Genomic DNA, 18,850 nt, shown 5'->3' with positions numbered 1-18,850 from the left:
CAGCTTTTTGATCCATACATGGTAATAGAAAATACAATGGTTTGTATGATTTTAACTTTTATACTGAGATGTATATCTTTGGATTTTAGAATCTTTTCTAGTCCTTTCATAGCCGCCCTGCCCATTCTTAATCTTCTTCTGATTTCCTGGCTGCAGTCCCCATTTCTATCAATGTTTTATTCGAGGTATGGGAATTCTTTTACTACTACTATTTCTTCATTGTCTAGGTTGAACTTGTGAAGGTCCTCAGTGGTTATTATTTTTGTTTTCTTTAGGTTCAACATTAAACCTGCCTTTGCACTTTCTTCTTTGATCTTCCTTAGTAGGTGTTCTGCTAGTACTATGGTGTCATCTGCATATCTTAGATCACTGATATGCCTTCCTCCTATTTTCACTCCTACTTCTTCTGTGTTCAAGCTTGCTTTTTTATAACATGTTCTGCATACATGTTGAACAAATAGGGTGAAAGGATACAGCCTTGTCTGACCCCTTTGCCAATTGGGAACCATTCTGTTTCTCCATGTTCTGTTCTGACAGTAGCCTCTTGTCTCAAGTATAGATTACTCTTCAGGACTATCAGATGTGTTGGCATTCCCATGTCTTTAAGGGCATTCCAAAGCCTGAATCTATGACACAGCATGAATCTATTACTGTCAGATATATTAGAGACCTACTATTGTCAACTTTCCAAATATTCTGGAAACAAATGTTTGTTATTAGGTTTAAACATGAAGGCTGTCAAGCAAGATGAAAGGACATTAAGATTTAACCATGTATTTATAATGGGCACTATCCATCCAACACACAGTATGGAAAGACTACAGTAAGTACTTTTGATGCTTAATTGTAGCTGGATTATATGTTAAATTACTCTGTTGCCTTTCACAATAAATTGCTCAAATCAGCACACAGCAAACAATAGAACAAAACAAGATAAAAACAACAGAATGAGGGAAAGCTAGTAAAACAACAACAAGAATAGCAAACAAACAGGAGCTATAAAAAACCAAACAGCATATTCATGTGCCTAACATAACACAACAAGGCCAACCACCAAGAACATTCTGTAGAATAAAACAAAAGCTGCAGAACACAGAACTTGAATGCCATCAAGCTAAAGCTAAAAACTAAAATTATTGGTGAAAATGTTCTAGAATTAGAATGCATGAAATAGTGAAACAATATAAACTGACACAAACAATTAGAGATTTGGCTAGTTGTCAGTCAATCATAGTCTCAGTAAGGTCAACTCCAAAATAGTACATTCTGTATTAATTATTCCCTTGATTCTTCAAGTGATCATGGGAGAAAACTATTCCCAGAGACATGATGGGCCTAGATTCCAACTTTGCAAGAGCACAAGGTTTGGGAGACAGCAATTCACAGTTCCCACTGACCAGTTCCAATTTTAACTAGAAAACATTACAACACCAGCAAAACATCTAACTCTTTTGGGAATTCTTGTCATAATAGGATCCATATTATAAAAAAGAATGGAATACCCCGGAAAGGCTTGAACTTGTTTTCCAGATCAAATTCTTGTCTTCCTAGTCGAGATAAATCAATTCGCAGGTCAGGACAAATAGCATATTCTTCAAGGGTTTTGCTGATTTGGTAAATTTTATCAGAAACGGCATCTGGAGCTGGTCCTGAAGATATACATATAAATAATCTATGTATCAGTATCTGAAAATGCTCAAAAGAATAGTTTGAGTGAATAGTCTTTTCTCTTGGTAAGAAGATAAATTGGTGTATTCATAGAATCATAGAGTTGGAAGAGACCACAAGGGCCATCCAGTCCAACCCCCTGCCATGCAGGAAATCACAATCAAAGCATCCCCAACAGATGGCCATCCAGCCTCTGTTTAAAGACCTCTAAGGAAGGAGACTCCACTACACTCCAAGGGAGTTTGTTCCACTGTTGAATAGCCCTTACTGTCAGGACATTCCTACTAATGTTGAGGTGGAATTGCTTTTCCTGTAGCTTGCATCCATTGCTCCAGGTCCTAGTCTCTGGAGCAGCAGAAAACAAGCTTGCTCCCTCCTCAATATGACATCCCTTCAAGTATTGAAACAAGGCTATCATATCACCCCTTAACCTTCTCTTCTCCAAGCTAAACACCCCCAGCTCCCTAAGTCATTCCTCATAGGAAATGGTTTCCAGACCATTCACCATTTTGGTCGCCCTCCTTTGGACAACATCCTTTTTAAATCATGGTGCCCAGAACTGGACACAATATTCCAGGTGGGGCCTGACCAGAGCAGAATAGAGTGGTACTATTACTTCCCTTGATCTAGACACTATACTTCTATTGATGCAACCTAAAATCGTATTGGCTTTGTTAGCTGCTGCATCACACTGTTGACTCATGTTCAATTTGTGGTCTACTTGGACTCCCAGATCCCTTTCACATGTAGTCTCATTCAGCCAGGTGTCACCCATCCTATATCTGTTCATTCCATAACAAAACACTTAAAATACAATGAACAGACTTCAGCAGTACATTCAAGTTCTATCATAAATCTTTTGGCCTCTGCAATGCTTCCAATTAGAATTAGCCTAAACTGCACAGGGTCAACAACCTAAGTTTCTTATCTTTGGTTTTCTGGAAAAATAAATCAAACCTCCTGGTTTTAATGTCCCAATAAACAGTAACAGAAGATATGAAAACAATGTTATTCAATCAAACTTTAATCTAAAATAGCCTGATCAAGAAAGGCAGAATTACATACACAATTTACCAGAACATATGTACATCCCATATGACTTTGCAATGTTTCTTTGAATCCTACTGAATTAAGTGGATGTGCCTGTTGATGTGAATGAGGAAATATATCCATAATGAGAATTATAAGTTGTTATGCATGACATGAATGCATGCAGTGAAACAAAGAGTATAAATTAGTTAAATTAACAAACTGGAGCTGGATTGGGACCTAAACTTTTGATGGTTTTCTAGCAAACATCTACAGTAACCTACATAGCAAAGCAACACTTCATGTGGTCATCCACACAGTGCCTATGTGGTTAAAAAGGGGGCTCATTACCCTAAGTCCCATTTGTTGTTGTTGTTGTTGTTGTGTGTCTTCAAGTCATTTGTGACTTATGATGACGCTAAGGCAAACCTATCATGGCGGTTTCTTGGCAATATTTGTTCATAGGCGGGTTGCCTTTGCTTTTCTCTGAAGTGAGAGAGTGTGACTTGCCCAAGATCACCATAGTATGTGCAAAAGATGCCAAATACATTCAATGGCTTATAAAATATACATTATCTAAAAAGCAGTTGCCAAAATGTTCAGGCCTCTTACCCAAAATATCCTGTAGCTACTAAAAATGTAGAATTCTTAGAAAAATGAAGAAACATATTTGAAGCTATAAATTACTTTAAGAACTTAATGCTCATAACCAAGCTGCTTTTACCTTCAATCTGTTTTCCAAACAATTCTGAGTTTATTTTGAATAGATGTATTATTAAAATACATACCTCCATTGGCAACATTAAACTTGACACCAAACTCTCCTGCAGGTCCTCCAGGACAGTGACTAGCTGTCAAAATAATCCCACCAGCTGCTTTGATCTTTCTGATAATGCATGACACTGCAGGGGTAGATAAAATGCCATTTTGGCCTATAATCAATCTTCCAATCTATATGAAACAAAGAAAAGAATATTTTACAGAATTTATATGTCACCTTTCTCCCAAATGGGATTCAAGGCGTCTTACAATAATTTAAAAAGATACAGCTAAAACATTTATGTACAAAAGGTAAAAAGGAATTAAGTAATGCTATTGTTTAAAAAAAAAGTGGTAGAAAACCATTAAAACACTTAAACATACTTAAAATGTGGTTTCAATAAAAAATAAAACAAAAACATTATAAAACAGACCATTTACACGTACACTACACTTCCATAAAATTCACTATTCAAAAGCTTGCCTAAATAATAAATAAAATATTTAGCTAAATATGTGGTTGATGTATTCTGGAACTTGCTCTATCCAATTGATTTAAAACAAAATAAGAAAAGAAAGTTTACTCCAAATATAACAATATTGTCGAAGTCCACAAACTATTTGTTGTTATGTCTCTTCAAGTCATTTCCGACTTATGGAAAACCTAAGGCGAACCTATCATGAGGTTTTCTTGGGAAGGTCCTTCAGAGGGGGTTTGCCATTGCTATCCTCTCAGGCTGAGAGAATCTGGCTTGCCCAAGGTCACCCAGTGGGTTTACATGACCAAGGCAGGATTTGAACCCTGGTTTCCAGGCTCCTAGTCCAGCTCTCAAACTGCTATACCACACTGCCATCCACAAACTATACAGAGTCAATATTTAAATAGAAAAACAAAACAAGCGTCATTTATATACCGCTTCATACCATCTAAACGGTTTACAACTTTAAGCTAATTTGCCCCCAACAATCTGGGTATTCATTTTAGCGACCTCAGAAGGATGCAAGCCTAAATCAAGCCTCAGCCCTTTTGCTGGTCTTGAACTCGCAACCTTGTGGTTTTGAGTGAGTGGCTGCAGTATAGGCATTTAACCACTGCACCACCAGGGCGAACTGTAGAAAATCAACCAATTTATTAGGCATGAGATACTGAGGGGCCATTCAGACTACCTTTTACCCCAGATCAGGAACCGAATTATGCACGTGAAGTTCATATTCGCCTTGAATCTCCCACAAGTGAATCCGAGGTTTCCACAACCGTTTCGAGGCAAATGCCCCTTAGCGCGGGTCATTTGGAATCGGGGTAAAAGCTGTATCTTTTGGGGAAACAAATGGGTTCGGCAAATATGAACTTGCCCCCGATCATGATCAGGGCAAGTTCAGGGGAGGGATTTAGGTCAGAGGGAGGGTGGAACTGGAGAAAGGGTGGCAAGAGTGATGAAGGAGGAGGAGGAAGATGAAGGAGCTGGGGGGGGAGAGAAGGAGGCCATGGAGGGCAATTGGGGTAACGGAGCAGGAGCAGGAGGAGAAGGAAGGAGCCAAAGGGTGCCAAGAGAATCGGTCACCAAGGAGGAGCAGGAGGAGGAGGAGCCGGGGGGAAGAAGGGGGCCATGGAGGGCAATCTGGGTAACGGAGCAGGAGGAGGAGAAGGAAGGAGTAGGACAAAGGGTCAAGTTCAGGGGAGGGAATTAGGTCAGAAGGAGGACACAGAACGGAACAAGCTTCCCTCTTGCACCAGGCAGCTTTCTCTCTCTCTCTCTTTATTTTTTTAAAATTATTTTTGACAGACTATGCACATGTTTTTTGCTACAGGTAGATAGATATATAGATAGAATGTGGCTGTCTGCCTGATCACGTTCCCTTTCATTTCCTTGCTTCCAGCAGCACAGCACTTTGCAGGAGGCTTTTTTTCTTTGCGAATGCTACAGTGCGAATGTTACAAACGTTTCTCTTTCCAATTTGGCAAATTGAAACAGAATGCTTTTGCTACTGTCTGTAAGGAATTCAGGGGTAGCTGAGGGAAAGCAAAGAATGCATGGCATCCTCTTCTGGCATTCCGAGGTGAGGAATTAATTAATTAATTAATTAATTAATACATGTGTATGAGGCACTCTGGAGTAGCAAGGAAGGAGGATGCAGGATGCAGAGATGGCATTATATTGCATTTTGTGGTTGAAAACAGGGCCAAGGGAAGATCCATAACCTGCAGTGACCCAGATACCCACAGCGCACACGCGCGCACACACACACACACACACACACACACACAGGGGAGGTTTTTAAATTTGACAAAATATATGCATACTGGTGACTGGTTTTTTTAAAAAAAGGAGGGGGAAAGCACACTTCCAATTGCCCAATGGGTGCAGGAAACGTCACCTATGACGAAAGCGGAACTGAATTTGATTGACAGCAAAGGCACCTTCATTTTAAACCAGTTTCTCCACAGGAGCTTAGAAAGCATTCAGGGTTAAAATACCCTGGTTGAGGTAGTGGGCACTTGCTTCTGGAGGGATTCAGGAGGGGGGGCAAATCTTCCCATTTCCTTCCAGCGCAAAAAGGTCAGTATGAATGGGGCCTTAAAGAACAATGCTTTCCAACTAATTAACTCTGATTAATGTAGTAATTAACTTTATGCATACACATGTGATGTGTACACAGATATGTATGTGGATGCACATTTGCATCTAAACCACTTCTTGTTATGTCCAATTATTACTGGATCTATGACCTGAAATTGTATGTGCCACTCAGTGGGTTACGGACCTTAAGTGGCAATCTAGTAAAATAAACCTAAGTTTACAAAAACATTGCAGAAAACAAATATTAACACAATATACTTTGTTTAATGAAATTAATCTATTCATTTAAAATATTTCAGAGCAACAATTTAATTTCTCTGAAATACAGATATATATTTAAGCATCTAGTATTATTAATAAAAGTCTCCGTCTTAGTTATCCTGGTCAGTGAACTACCTCCACTAAAATTAATGGGAAAAATATGACCCAATTCATGCACCAAAAACCTTGTGCAATCATGCTTGGTATGGTCTTACCAGCAACCTGTCACCAGTTGAGAGCTATAGTTAGGCCCCATAACGTTTACAGATGTACAGGTAGTACTAAATGGAAATCAGCCAATTCCCCATAAAGATGAAAGAATCTGACGCATGTGGATTTAACTGTAAGTTCAGATCCTTAATTGGCATGAGAGGGAACAGACAGCAACTGCCTTTCAGGGTGGCCTTTCAGCTGGATCAAAGAGATAACTAACTGCAAGGACCTGTAGCTTCCCTCGAGTCAGATTTCTGTGTTAAAAATAAAAGCCGAGAGCACAGTGCATTTCAGAACACTCTGGCTTGCTAGGTTATATTTGTGAAACGTAGTGTGAATCAATTCTGTTCCAGCAAAGAAAGTCCCATTCCATTCTTTTAATATGGTAACATATCAGGGTATAGCAATCAACTATTGACTCAGTGTATTTGGCATTAAGTAGAAGGGTATTAAGGACTATAATTTTACAGTATTATTTAACTGGTATTTTAGCTTGAAACAGATATAACATTGGAGTCTGCTATACCAGTCGTTCCCAAATTGTGAGGCAGACTGCTCAGAGATCATGTGAAAGGGTTGCTCATGGGAGTGGGAGACTTGGAGGCCCTGATCCCTCTTCCTCCCTTGCTTCCCAATTTCTTTTCTGTCTAGAGTGGCAGAGGGAAGAGAAAGGTGAAAAGGGTGCTTGGAGCAGCCATCTCTGGCTGAGAGAGGAGAAACAGAAGAAAAGGGAGAAGTTCATTGGATCTTGGCCTATGGTGGGGCTCATCCCGAGCCTCTGCTTCTTCTTCCCCCACCTGTCCCATCACTGCCCCGGTTCTCAGGACAAGATACTGCTGCAGCCCCAACCAGTGCACCCACTCAATTCAGTATGCCCTAGGCACACAATGGTTGAAGGAGAAACAGCATCCATGATAGCCCCAAAAGTGACAGAGGCCGGCAATGCCTCTTGCTCGGGGTTGGCGTCATTACCTGGCTCTGGCTGGAGCCCCTTAGATGCAGAGAAGTGGCCTTGGTGGCTCCACTCCTGAATGAACAGCATGTCAGACAAGTGCACTGCTTTCTGCAAGCCACAGGAGCAGAGTGTGTGGCTGGGCTCATCACTGTCTTATGCCTCCACCTCCACCCTCCTGGCCAGACAACCAGCGAGTCTTACTCGCAGTCGGAGGTGCGTGACAAGATGCTCCTGTGGTCCAGTAAGATGGGTGGGACAGGGGCTGGGTGGACATGGCCAAATTGGGGGGGGGGGGGGGGAATAAACAAATAAGCCTTTGGGCAATGATTAGAGGTTATGGGGATGGAGGAAGATCTGGGGGCCTAGCAGAACCAACTTCCACGAAGCCTCATTTTTATGTCTCCCAGCACTCTCATGTGTACACGTGTTCTTTCTCACACTGTTTCTATCACTCTTTTTCTTTCACACCCTCACAGGGGATCATTCATACTAATTCTCTGACCAGCTGACCCATATCTCTGAGAGGAACTTCTTTTAACTTCAGAAAGTGCTACACAAGATTCCTTTGTTTGTGACACACACAGACTTCTCTCTCACTCACAGGCACACATGGGCTCCACTGAATGCTTTTTCTTGCTTGCTTTCTCCCTCACATCATCTTAGCCAGTTAATTCTTACATACACACTCGCAAGTCATGGTCTCCCTCCCCCCTAAACCATGTTTCACACATATTCTCAAACTCTCTCACATGCGAATTGTCTCTCACATGTACATTGTGACACTCTTTCTCTCTTACAGTAATACACACATTATTTCTCACACACTCTCAGTACCTCTCTTGGGGTGTGAGTCTGTGTTATCTCTCACACTAATTTTCTCTCTCACACACACACACACACACTCAATAATGCTGCTACCGAGGGGCATGCAACAGAGGAGTGCAATGTCTGCATATAGATGTGAGGGGGGTTACAAGGGTAAAAACTGGCAGGAAGAGAAAAGGCACTTTGGGGTGCGACCATTAAATTTATATAATTTAATTTCCTAAGGAGCAAGACATTTAAAAATGCTGAAATTAAAAAACAAACAAACCTATATGCATGCTCCATTAAGGAGTCCCTACAAAGTGGACATTCTTCTTGCCCAATGTATAAGCTCCCTCTTCTACTGTTTCCTCCTTTTGGGGTGTATCTGCACCAGCTATTTAATCAAGAGCCAGTCCTGAGCATTATTCCCCAGACTGGCTCCAGATCAACCACAACAGTGAATACATGCACTTGGCCAAATCTGGTGTGAAACTGTGTCATTGTGCCATGGGCCATATGGGCCAACAGCACAATGCCCCTACTGGTCCATCCTCCTCGTTGCCATGTCACCACTACTGCTGTGGCAGTAGTGCCCCCTTCTGACCTCAGCAGACGCAACTGCGATGGCCAGGCTTTCCCAGGGATCTGCTTAGCTGGAAAAGCTGTGGCCATCTTTTCCAGCTAAGCAGATCCCTGGGAAAGCCTGGCCATCGCAGTTGCTTCTGCTGAGGTCAGAAGGGGGCCCCTTTCCCCATGATCAACAAGGAGGTGGTTGCTCTACCACTCCAGGGAATAGCCACTTATATCTATAACTGGATAGATACCATAAAGCAAAGAAGAGGATCAGCAGTTGCAGAAGTGTGCCTAAAGGCAAAATAAAAAAGAACTAAGTAGGAACAAGACAATGGGAAGTTTAAAAGTAACAACAAACAAGGAAACAAGAAACTAACACAAGGAACTTCAGAATGAGGAAAGTCTGCAAGCAGATCCTAGTAATCAATACAAGATATAAACAGACACTTTAGCAGTGGGAATGATTTCAAATACACCAATTGTATCACTGTTATAATGAAGAAGCAATTGTGTTTGCTAGCTGAAATTGAGGAATATGAGATTTACAGAAATGCTGGTTAACTAGGAACTGTCATGTCTTTTAACAACTAGTGCCAACATGATCAGAAACTGTTATACAACAAGACAGAAATAGGGTCAAATGTATACATAGCAACTAAATTAACCAGTTAACCTTAAACCAATTGTTGTTTTTCAGACTACTCTATCTGAAAGAGTTGCTGTGATGTTTAAAAGGGGATGAGGAGAGAATCACATATATCACTTCAAGAGTTTTAGAGGAAAATCTGGTTAAAATAGATAAAAATAATAAGATGAAGGAAACATGGGAGGAAAGGTAAGGTGATCAAATAATCTAAAGCACCTAAAAGATATCTTAACAGATTTTTTTTTATCTCACACTCACTTTTTTGTTTTGTTGCCCAAACAAAAATCTACTGAATGCTCTCTAATTTCAAAGATCAGTCAGGAGAAAGACTGATCAACCTGGCTTTCTTTCTTAAGAAACAAAAATGTAACCAGAAACAGAAATAGACAACTTGAGAAAAGATTTGCATCTGATTATGGTAACTTGGACCATCAAGTTGCCCTTGATTATGTAAACACATCCAAAGCTGAAATGAGTTAACAAGGTGTTGTAATAGGATACAAAACCATGAAGACAAGCTTTGTAATGTGATACAGAACAAATCAGTTCCAGATTTCAGTTACTGAAACCTGCAGTTGATAAATTAATTTCTTCCTCTGCTTAACAGGCACAGGTAAACCAAAAATCTCCCAAGTGACCTTCTGAGGATTACTCAGAACAGTTTCAAGCAACTGCTTTTGATACTGAAATAGTTTTTAATGGTGTTTTTAAAAAAGAAAGGAAAGGAAAGGGGGGGAAAGGAAACAGATAAACTCTCTCCTTTTCTGTCATTGTGCCTTGGGATGTAGGTCCTTGGGAAATGTAGCATTTCCCCACAGAGTAGCTATAGTTCTTATGAAAACTGTAGCTCCCAAAAAGCAACCCTGGCTTCTCTGCCTCTTAATGTAGTGTCACTACAACTGCTCCTGCAGAGTTGTAAGCATAATATAAAGGGAACAAAAAAAGATTTAAGATGACTAATTGGGTAAACTGGATCCCCCCCCCCCCCCCGGCTTGAATTTTAATGAGCCTTTGGAAGAAGCTTTGACAAGGGTCATACTAAGGCCCCATTCCCACTGGCTTATAAAGCGGATCAAGACTCGGATTATGGGGGCATCATTTGAGCGTGCATTCAATCCTCATAGTACCAATTTCATTCCCATTGGAATTCAGATCTGATCCCCATGTAATTGATTTTTCCAGGGAAAACCCAAATCAGGGGGGCTTGAACCCAAGTTAATTTGTCTGTACTTTTTCAGAGGTTTTTCCTGCACCTCCTGGGTCTGATCTGGGGCAAATGAATGGGAACAACAAGGGTGTCCGATTCAGGAACTTGGGGATGGGAGGAGCAGTGCTCAAGAGGCTGGCCTGGGGGTGTCACCCACTTTGTTCTCTTTCCTGCATTACTGGCGCCATTTCCCCCCCCCCCCCATTTGCATAGCCTTTCCCCCGGTGGAGTGGGAAGCAGGGTAAGGCGATTGCATGTGTAGATTTTTTTTAAAAAAAATTAAGGTTTCAATCGCCTAGGCGCTCTGTCAGGTGTCCAAACATAGCAAACTGCTACACTAACCTCCAAACATGGTAAACACATTACGCCCACTGCAACCTCGCCCCTACTCCACATTCATAGACCGACATGTGAGGAGACTCATTGAACACCATTTTAAAACTATTATTACATGCCTGCTCGATGGCCCCCCAGACAGCCCAGGGAGCAATGGGGGAGGCAAAGGGATTTGGGGGGACAGAGCCTCCTTCTCCCTTTCCCAGAGGGGCTCTGGGAAGACATAGGAGAACTTGGGAGGCAAAGGGACTAAAAGCGCCTAAGCGATTGACTGACTGCTTAAAAACAAAACAAAACAGAAAAGCAGGTTTGAAAGATGCAAATGGAAATGGAGAACAAAAATAGCCCACGCCAAAATGCATCGAAGCAACTGACGTCACTGTGACATCTAATCACCTAAGCGCTTGATTGACAGCTGCTTTAAAAAAAAAGAGGTTCCGGAAGGGCAATGGAAATGGGGAGCAAATTACTCCACTTTAAAATACAGCGGGGAAAATTCCAATTTGAACGAAAATATTGAGTCAAAATAAATCGAGTCATTTTGCAGCCTTTCCTAATGGGAACGAAGGACCAGATTCGATTAGGACTCGGGGAAAAAATTCGAGCCAGAATCGCAACAATATACGTTGCTTTTTGTGCCCAGTGGGAATGGGGCCTAGGACTACACTGTGAGAACTTTGGAGGCATCTCTCATTCTTTCCATGAATCTACAGCTGATTGGGGGGGGGGGGGAGAAAGAAAATTATACAACAAATTGTTTTGGAGTAGTTTTATCCATTTATGGCCTCATTTCTGTCCATGAAGCTGCTTTTGAAATCCTGCCACTTGCCTCTAGATTATTAGTGCTGTCTTCAGTCAACACTTTCTGCCAAATTGTATTAAAGGGGTGGAGAAAATATAAAGAATGTGTTTGAAAGAATGCCACAGACTCTCTGTTAGTCTTTGCAATTACTCTTTAATTTGTTAGTCTTTGCAATTGTTTGCTCATACACAGTGTATTTTATGTGGTTTCCCCAAACAAAAAGCAAAAAAGCAAGATGCAGGATGCCATCCACAGCAACAACTCAACATTCAACCCCATCAGTACAATTGTCAAAAGCATGTGCCAAGTAAGAAGAAGAAATTGTATACCTATATTAATGGAAACAAAGTAGCAGTTATATATACCTGGTTGGTCCAGGTGCCTTTTGGGCAAGATAAAAGATGATACATATTTGAGGAGGGAGAAAGGTTTTTGTTGTTCAAGAAAAGTGTGTGTGTGTGTGTGTGTGTGTGTGTGTGAGAGAGAGAGAGAGAGAGAGAGAGAGAGAGAGACCCTTGTTCTTTGATCTACTGCTTTGCTATGTTAATGTACATATTATAAACTGATACTTAATTGATATTGTTTCACAAACACTTTGAGATGCCCTAAGAATTTTGTTAAACTTAAAAACAGCACAAAATATTTTCGTATGAACAAATAACATGGAACTTCTATGTTCAAAGGAAGCATGTGGACCAGGGATTTTGTTTGAAAGGCAGGGTAAAAATACCTTAAATAATAAAATATCAGCTACTGGGAGGCAATTGTGTTGGAAGGTTACTACCTACATATCTTGCCTGTAGGCTTCTCAGTATGATGGTCCTAAGAAGATATTCTTAGGATACTTTCTGGATAGGCAACCTGGCACTGCACTCTCAATATTTAGGGATTAATTCAAATGTTAATTCAAAACAAACCATTTGCCAAGGCATGGGACTTTCTTCCCCTCCCCACCTCACTCTCCTTACCACCTGTAAAACCACTCCAGATGAGTTCCCAAAACCTCCACAGTACATTTTGAAGACACACAAATGTTCCACCGAGAAAAGCATTTCCATCAATAAATCAATCATATTGCACTCTAGCCTTTAACCACTGCTTCCATAAGCCCTAACAAGTAACCATGGAATTGAGGGTTATCTAGAAGGCATTAGATTGCACACATATTATATGTGGAAAATGTTCTTGCAAAGGAAACACAGACATCCTTGTTGGCTTAATGACAACTGACATTGCCATTACAGTAATTAACCAATGTGGTAACTGATGTAAACAGGTATACCTTCCTTCAAAACATGACTGGGCAAATGTGTTGTCCCTTCAAATCCTATAGGAACTTAAATGACAGGGTGTATTCACCCATAAATCTCCTTTGCTCACAGCACCTCACCACCAGACCACCCTGGTTTGAACAAATGGTGGGTAAGCATAATGTCCTGGACAAGATGAAAACAGAGGGCTCAGGAAGTAACATTAATCTCTTGCCTTTATCTGTTTTTCCAAAGAATCTGGAAATCTTGTTTATTTTCATCCCTTCTGATAAATGAAAGTCCATAAAGGACTTTTTAGGCAAGATGAGACCAGCCCTTGATATTTTGCTAGCTATTTGCAGCCTGTATGATTTTGCTTACGGAAGATCCCATAGTTGCACCTTGTCCTTTGCAACAGACCCCTCAGACATACCAACCTCAGCCTATGTTTCTTGATAAAGGAATAGTTGAGTCTGGGATGTTATGGACCAAACACAGTCGGTCCAGATGGGCTACTCTGTGACAGAAGCACTGTGAAGGATGATATATATTTTTATTTTTTAAAAATAAAAATAGCTGAGGTCCCTGGGAGATGAAGGAGGCTGATCAATGGTAGCCAAATTATCCAAAATACCACCTGGGCATAAAGGGAAGGTTTGAATATTTTGCTATGGATGAAGAACAGACAGGGCTGGATTTACAATAACTGCACCTGCTCTCTAAAGGAACTTATAAACACCAATGGCCCATTGTTCTCTAACCTCATGGCCTCCAAATTTATTGGGACTTCAATTTCCATCATCCTAACCATCACCCCAACCAGTGGCCATGCTTGCCATGGATTAGGTGAGTTGTAGTCTGACTACAGACAAGTGGCTGGAGACATAGCTGGAATCATTGTAAAACTACCAAGCTACTGGCAGTTCCCAAAACCCCACAACAAAACAACAAAACACTATCCTCCCCACCCCAAAAGGAAACAAAAAGACAGTAGTTAGCATGTGTTATTGACTACATCAAAGTCTTTTTGACTGTATGGATACATACATAGGAATAAGTGAACGGAGTTAACAAACATAACTGCCTCCTCCCCTGGTATAAGATGTGCGCTTTGCCAGTGAATGTACTGGATTTGTACTCAATGCTGGAGTACAAGATTGAACTACATCTATGTTCTACTAGAACACCAGCTTTCTAGAAATAACCACTTTCCTTGCTAGCACAAGTATTACAAGATGAATTAGTATGACTCAGTGAAAAGTAAACACATTTATGGTATCCAAATGTTATTTTAATGTGGCTGTTAGACCATAGAGGAAACTTGCACTTTGAAATTAAAGCTTCCCAAAAGTAGAACATGTCGACCGTCCGGCACCAAAAAAATCCATCTGTTCACAGTGTTATCTCTCTGCTCCACTAACATACAACAAGCACAACTACTTTCAATGGAGAAGTATTCAAGATTTCAGGCAGGTTTTGTAAGTATGGGTGAGGAAACAAGGTGACAGACAATTTGATGCCACACGCAGAGAAGAGCTTCAGCAAACAACAAATACTTTGGGAGGGGGACAGAAGAATCCAATGGGTGGGGGCAATACATAACAAGGGTGCAGGGTTTGAACTAAATGGCCTTGATGATAAGTATATACGGGACACATCGGGATGCAAAAGATCAGCCTGGAAACTAGAAGACCCGTCAGAAATGATATTCCTTATAAATTCCCAGGATTTACTACCCTCTGGTTCTGGAGTTAATTCCCAAAACAGACTGGGGGGGAAATCCTATCACCATACCCCTATAATCCTGCATTAACAAGCAAACCAAATCACTCACCCACCTACTCAGAAATCTCAAAATGTTAAGTACAGGTTGAGTCTCCCTTATCTGGAATACCCAAATATTCCAAAATGCAAAGTTGTCCACAAGGGTGGCTGAAACAGTGACACCTTTGCTTTCTGATGGTTCAGTGTACACAACCTTTGCTTCGTGCACATATTACAAATACTGTGTATAAAACTGCCTTCAGGCTATGTGCACCAGATATATATGAAACAAAAAGGAATTTCATGTTTAGACACGGGTCCCATCTCCATTGCTTGCTCTTCCTGTGTGCTTTCAAATCATTTCCGACTTAAGGCAACCGTAATGGGATAGATTTGTTTCAAAGGGGGTTTGTCATTGCCATCCTCTGAGACTTATGGCAATCCTAAAACAACCCTATCATGAGGTTTTCTTAGCAAGATTTGTTCAGCAATCTTCCGAGGCCAAGAGAGTGTGACTTGCCCAAGGTCACCCAGTCAAGATGACCAGATGTCCTAGCCACAAATGAGGACAAGGCACTGTAAAATGAAGGCTATTAAAGAAAAGTGTAGAGCACGACCATATAAAGAAATCTGCCAAGAAAACCCTATGATAGGTGAATACACTTAGGGACAGTGGTTCCCAGACTCTGGTCTTCCAGATGTTTAGGACTTCAGCTCTCGGATTTCCTGACTGTTGGCTAGGTTGAGTTGGGCTTCTGGGAGCTCAAGTTCAAAACAGCCAGAAGACCAAAATTTGTGAATCACGGCCTTAGAGTCACCATAAGTCGGAATTGACTTGAAGACACAGCACGACAACAACAAACAGAAAGTGGAGGGACAGCGGGCGGGGTGGTAGTGGTGGAATGGATCAGGCCTGCACACCTTATGGCCTGGGGGATGCATGCAGCCTGCCAAAGGATCGTGGATGGCCCACGAGGATGTGGAACAACTTCAAGGCTCCTCCATTGCTTGGCCTTCTCCTGAGGAGCAGATGAGGAGGAGGATGGGCAGATGCTTGCCAAGCAAGGCTCCTCCACTATCCAGCTTTCTCCTGGAGAAGGAAGTCATGCAAATATTTGCCCTACAAGGCTTCTCTGCTGCTAGGCTTTCTCCTGAGGGGAAGGGCAGGTGGAGGATGAGGATGCATGAACACTCACAATGCTCCTATGCTGCTCAGGATGAGGATGTGTGAACACTCACAATGCTCCTATGCTCCTCGGCTTTCTCTTGAGGAAAGAGCCAGGCAGAGAAGGAGGAGGATGGAATTAATATTAACAATATTAACCAACAAGATGTGCAGGTCTGGAATAGATGTGCAAGTCTGGAATAGTATGGAATAAAAAAATTGGGGCCTGGGGGTGGTTTCCTTCCAACTTTCCATTATTATTATTATTATTATTACTATTATTTTATTTATTTGTATCCTGCTCTTTTCCCAGAAGGGGGACTTGGAGCAGCTTCACAATATTAAAAGAACATTACAATTAAAAGGTAGGAAAGAAGCGCATTAAGAACTTGGGGCAGATTCTGTGAGGAAAGTAGAAGGAGAAGAAGAGAGAGAGAAAGAAAGAAAGAAAAAGAAAGAAAAGGGAAGGGAAGTCAGGTTGTATGGAGAGGGATGACTGATGCTTATTAGTTATGAAAACAATATTATTCTCATGGTATAATGTCCACAGAAGAAAGACACAAATTCAATCTAGACAAAGAAGAAATTGAAATAGTTAAAGAATTCCCATATATAGGATCAAACACAGAACAGAATGGAGACTGCAGTCAAGAAATAAGAAGAAGACTAGGAATGGGAAGGGCAGCTATGAAAGTACTGGAAAAGATACTGAAGAGCAAAGACATACAACTGAGCATTAAAGTCAGAATCGTTCAGGCCATTGTATTCCCAGTGACCATGAATGGATGCCAGAGCTGGAAGGAAGTGAAGGAAGCAGACAGAAAGAAGATCAACTCATTTGAAATGTGGTGCTGGAGAAGAGTATGTAGGATACTATGGACATCCAAGAAGACAAACAAATGGGTTTCAATGTGAAGTCGAAGCTTTCATGGCTGGCATCCATAGTTTTTTGTGGGTTTTTTGGGCTATGTGGCCATGTTCGACTGGATGTCAGGAAGAAACTCTTCTAGAATATGGCCAGGTAGCCCAAAAAACCCACAAAGGCAAAAAATGGGTTCTTGAACAGATCAGACCAGGGTTCTCTTTGGAAGCAAAGATGATCAAGTTGAGACTGTCGTACTTTGGCCACATAATGAGAAGGAACGGATCACTAGGAAAAGAATAATTTAGGAAAGGTAGAGGGTAGATGAAAGAGAAGAAGACCACAAACCAGATGGACTCAATTGGGGGGGGGGGGGGTTGGGGGCAAGGGCTTGCAGCATCTGGGCAAGAATGCAGTGGAGGGTAGGGATTCTTGGAACTGTCTCGCCCACAGGGATGAGGAAGACACAAAGGTCTAACCCTAACCCTGAACTGGAAAAGGACACACAAGTCTCGGGGGGGGGGGGGGGCAAGCAATGGCCAGGCAATAGCAAAGCTTTGGTTAGAAACAAACTAGAGAAGTTGGATAGAAAATGGGAGGGATGGGTAAAATCTAGTCAGTCCTGCAGACAGCCTGACTCCCACTTTTTACCCAACTCCTCATCCACAGGGAGGCCATGAGGGGAACAGACTCAAGGGCAGCTAACAACAACAACAACAACAACAACAACAACAACAACAATGGTATAGATAGAACATAACTTATATAGATAGAAATAAAATGTTAATACATTCCATGAAAAACTGAGGCAAATACAAACAACCATATTGTAATAACATAGATTGTGGAAATGTTGTTATTATTATTGATGATGATGATGATGATGATGAATGTACTGTGTGTTGTGGGGTTTTGTTTAGTAAAATTAGACATTAAAATATTATTATTATTATTATTATGATTATCATGATGATTATTCCTCTTCTTCTTCTTCTTCTTCTGACCCTTACCCCGTTGGCGGCGGCCATCTGGACGACGACCTCGACGGCGCTCTTGCTGAAGTACCTTCCGTCGCTGCCGACCACCATGGTGCATCCCTGCCTGTCCCGGAGGTCGACGGAGGAGAGCAGGCTCTGGACGAAGTTGGGCAGGTAGTGGCGCTGCGCCTCGAAGGCCGCCGTGGGGCGCCTCAGGCCCCCGCCGCCCGTCGGGCGCTGGTCCTCGAAGGGAGACGTCTGCACCGTCAACACCGGGATCGGGCTCCCCTCCATGGCCCTGAGGGCGGCGGTAGAGGCGGCGGCGGCAGAGGCGCCTCTCCTCCCCTCCCTCCAGGAGTCGCCCTTCTTTTCCCGCCCAAAGTTATAATAACGGCTCCTTCTTCCTCCTAGTCTCTCTCCACAGACATTTCTCCTCAGGGAAGGAAGGCGGCTTCTGTCCCTCGCTGCTCTCTCCTCCTCCTCCGACAAACCCACCGCTGCCCTTTGCAACGCCAAGCCCTCCTCCTCCTCCTCCTCCTCCGGCGTCGCCAATAATAACTCTCTCTCTCTCTGTGAAGGGAGGCTGGGATCATGTAACCAGAGGAGGGCCGCTTCCCTTCCTCCTCCTCCTCTCCTCACACATTTGTTCTCAGGCATCAGTTACTGTCAGGCACCCGCCCGCCCTTCCAGCTTTCTGTTTTGAATTTTATCACATTATTATTATTATTATTATTATTATTATTATTATTTGGCTGGAGTTGTCCTTTGGGGCAGATAAAATGGAGGCAGGAAGGGCGTCGTGGTTTCTGAGGGCTGCACAGCCAAGCCACCATTCCCTTCTCTCCTTTTGTGTCCTGTCTTTTTAGATTGTAATCCTGAGGCCAGGGAACCATCTAATTAAAAGTAATCATAATTGTAAGCCACTCCAAGAGCCTTTAAGGCTGAAGCGCAGCTGGGTATAAATAGCGTAATGAAACAAATAAGCCCTCACTGGAAA

General features: G+C 42.0%; 1 protein-coding gene across 1 annotated transcript in view; it reads right to left on the bottom strand.

Annotated features, from left to right (window-relative positions):
- PGM5 (phosphoglucomutase 5) overlaps positions 1 to 18,437 on the bottom strand; it is a 78,353-nt gene extending 59,916 nt beyond the window's left edge. The window contains exons 1-3 of the mRNA XM_089490321.1: positions 17,887 to 18,437; positions 3,486 to 3,648; positions 1,503 to 1,649 (exon numbers count right to left, since the gene is read on the bottom strand). Of these exons, the coding sequence (XP_089346447.1) occupies positions 1,503 to 1,649; positions 3,486 to 3,648; positions 17,887 to 18,147 (571 nt within the window). The 5' untranslated portion in view covers positions 18,148 to 18,437. The remainder of the gene's footprint in view (positions 1 to 1,502; positions 1,650 to 3,485; positions 3,649 to 17,886) is intronic.
- Positions 18,438 to 18,850: the final 413 nt, after the last annotated feature.

Source organism: Sceloporus occidentalis, unplaced genomic scaffold (genome assembly GCF_023333645.1).
Source record: "Sceloporus occidentalis isolate IW3139 unplaced genomic scaffold, rSceOcc1.0.p SCAF_1, whole genome shotgun sequence".
Classification (NCBI taxonomy): domain Eukaryota; kingdom Metazoa; phylum Chordata; class Lepidosauria; order Squamata; family Phrynosomatidae; genus Sceloporus; species Sceloporus occidentalis.
This window is presented reverse-complemented; position numbering and strand designations above follow the sequence as displayed.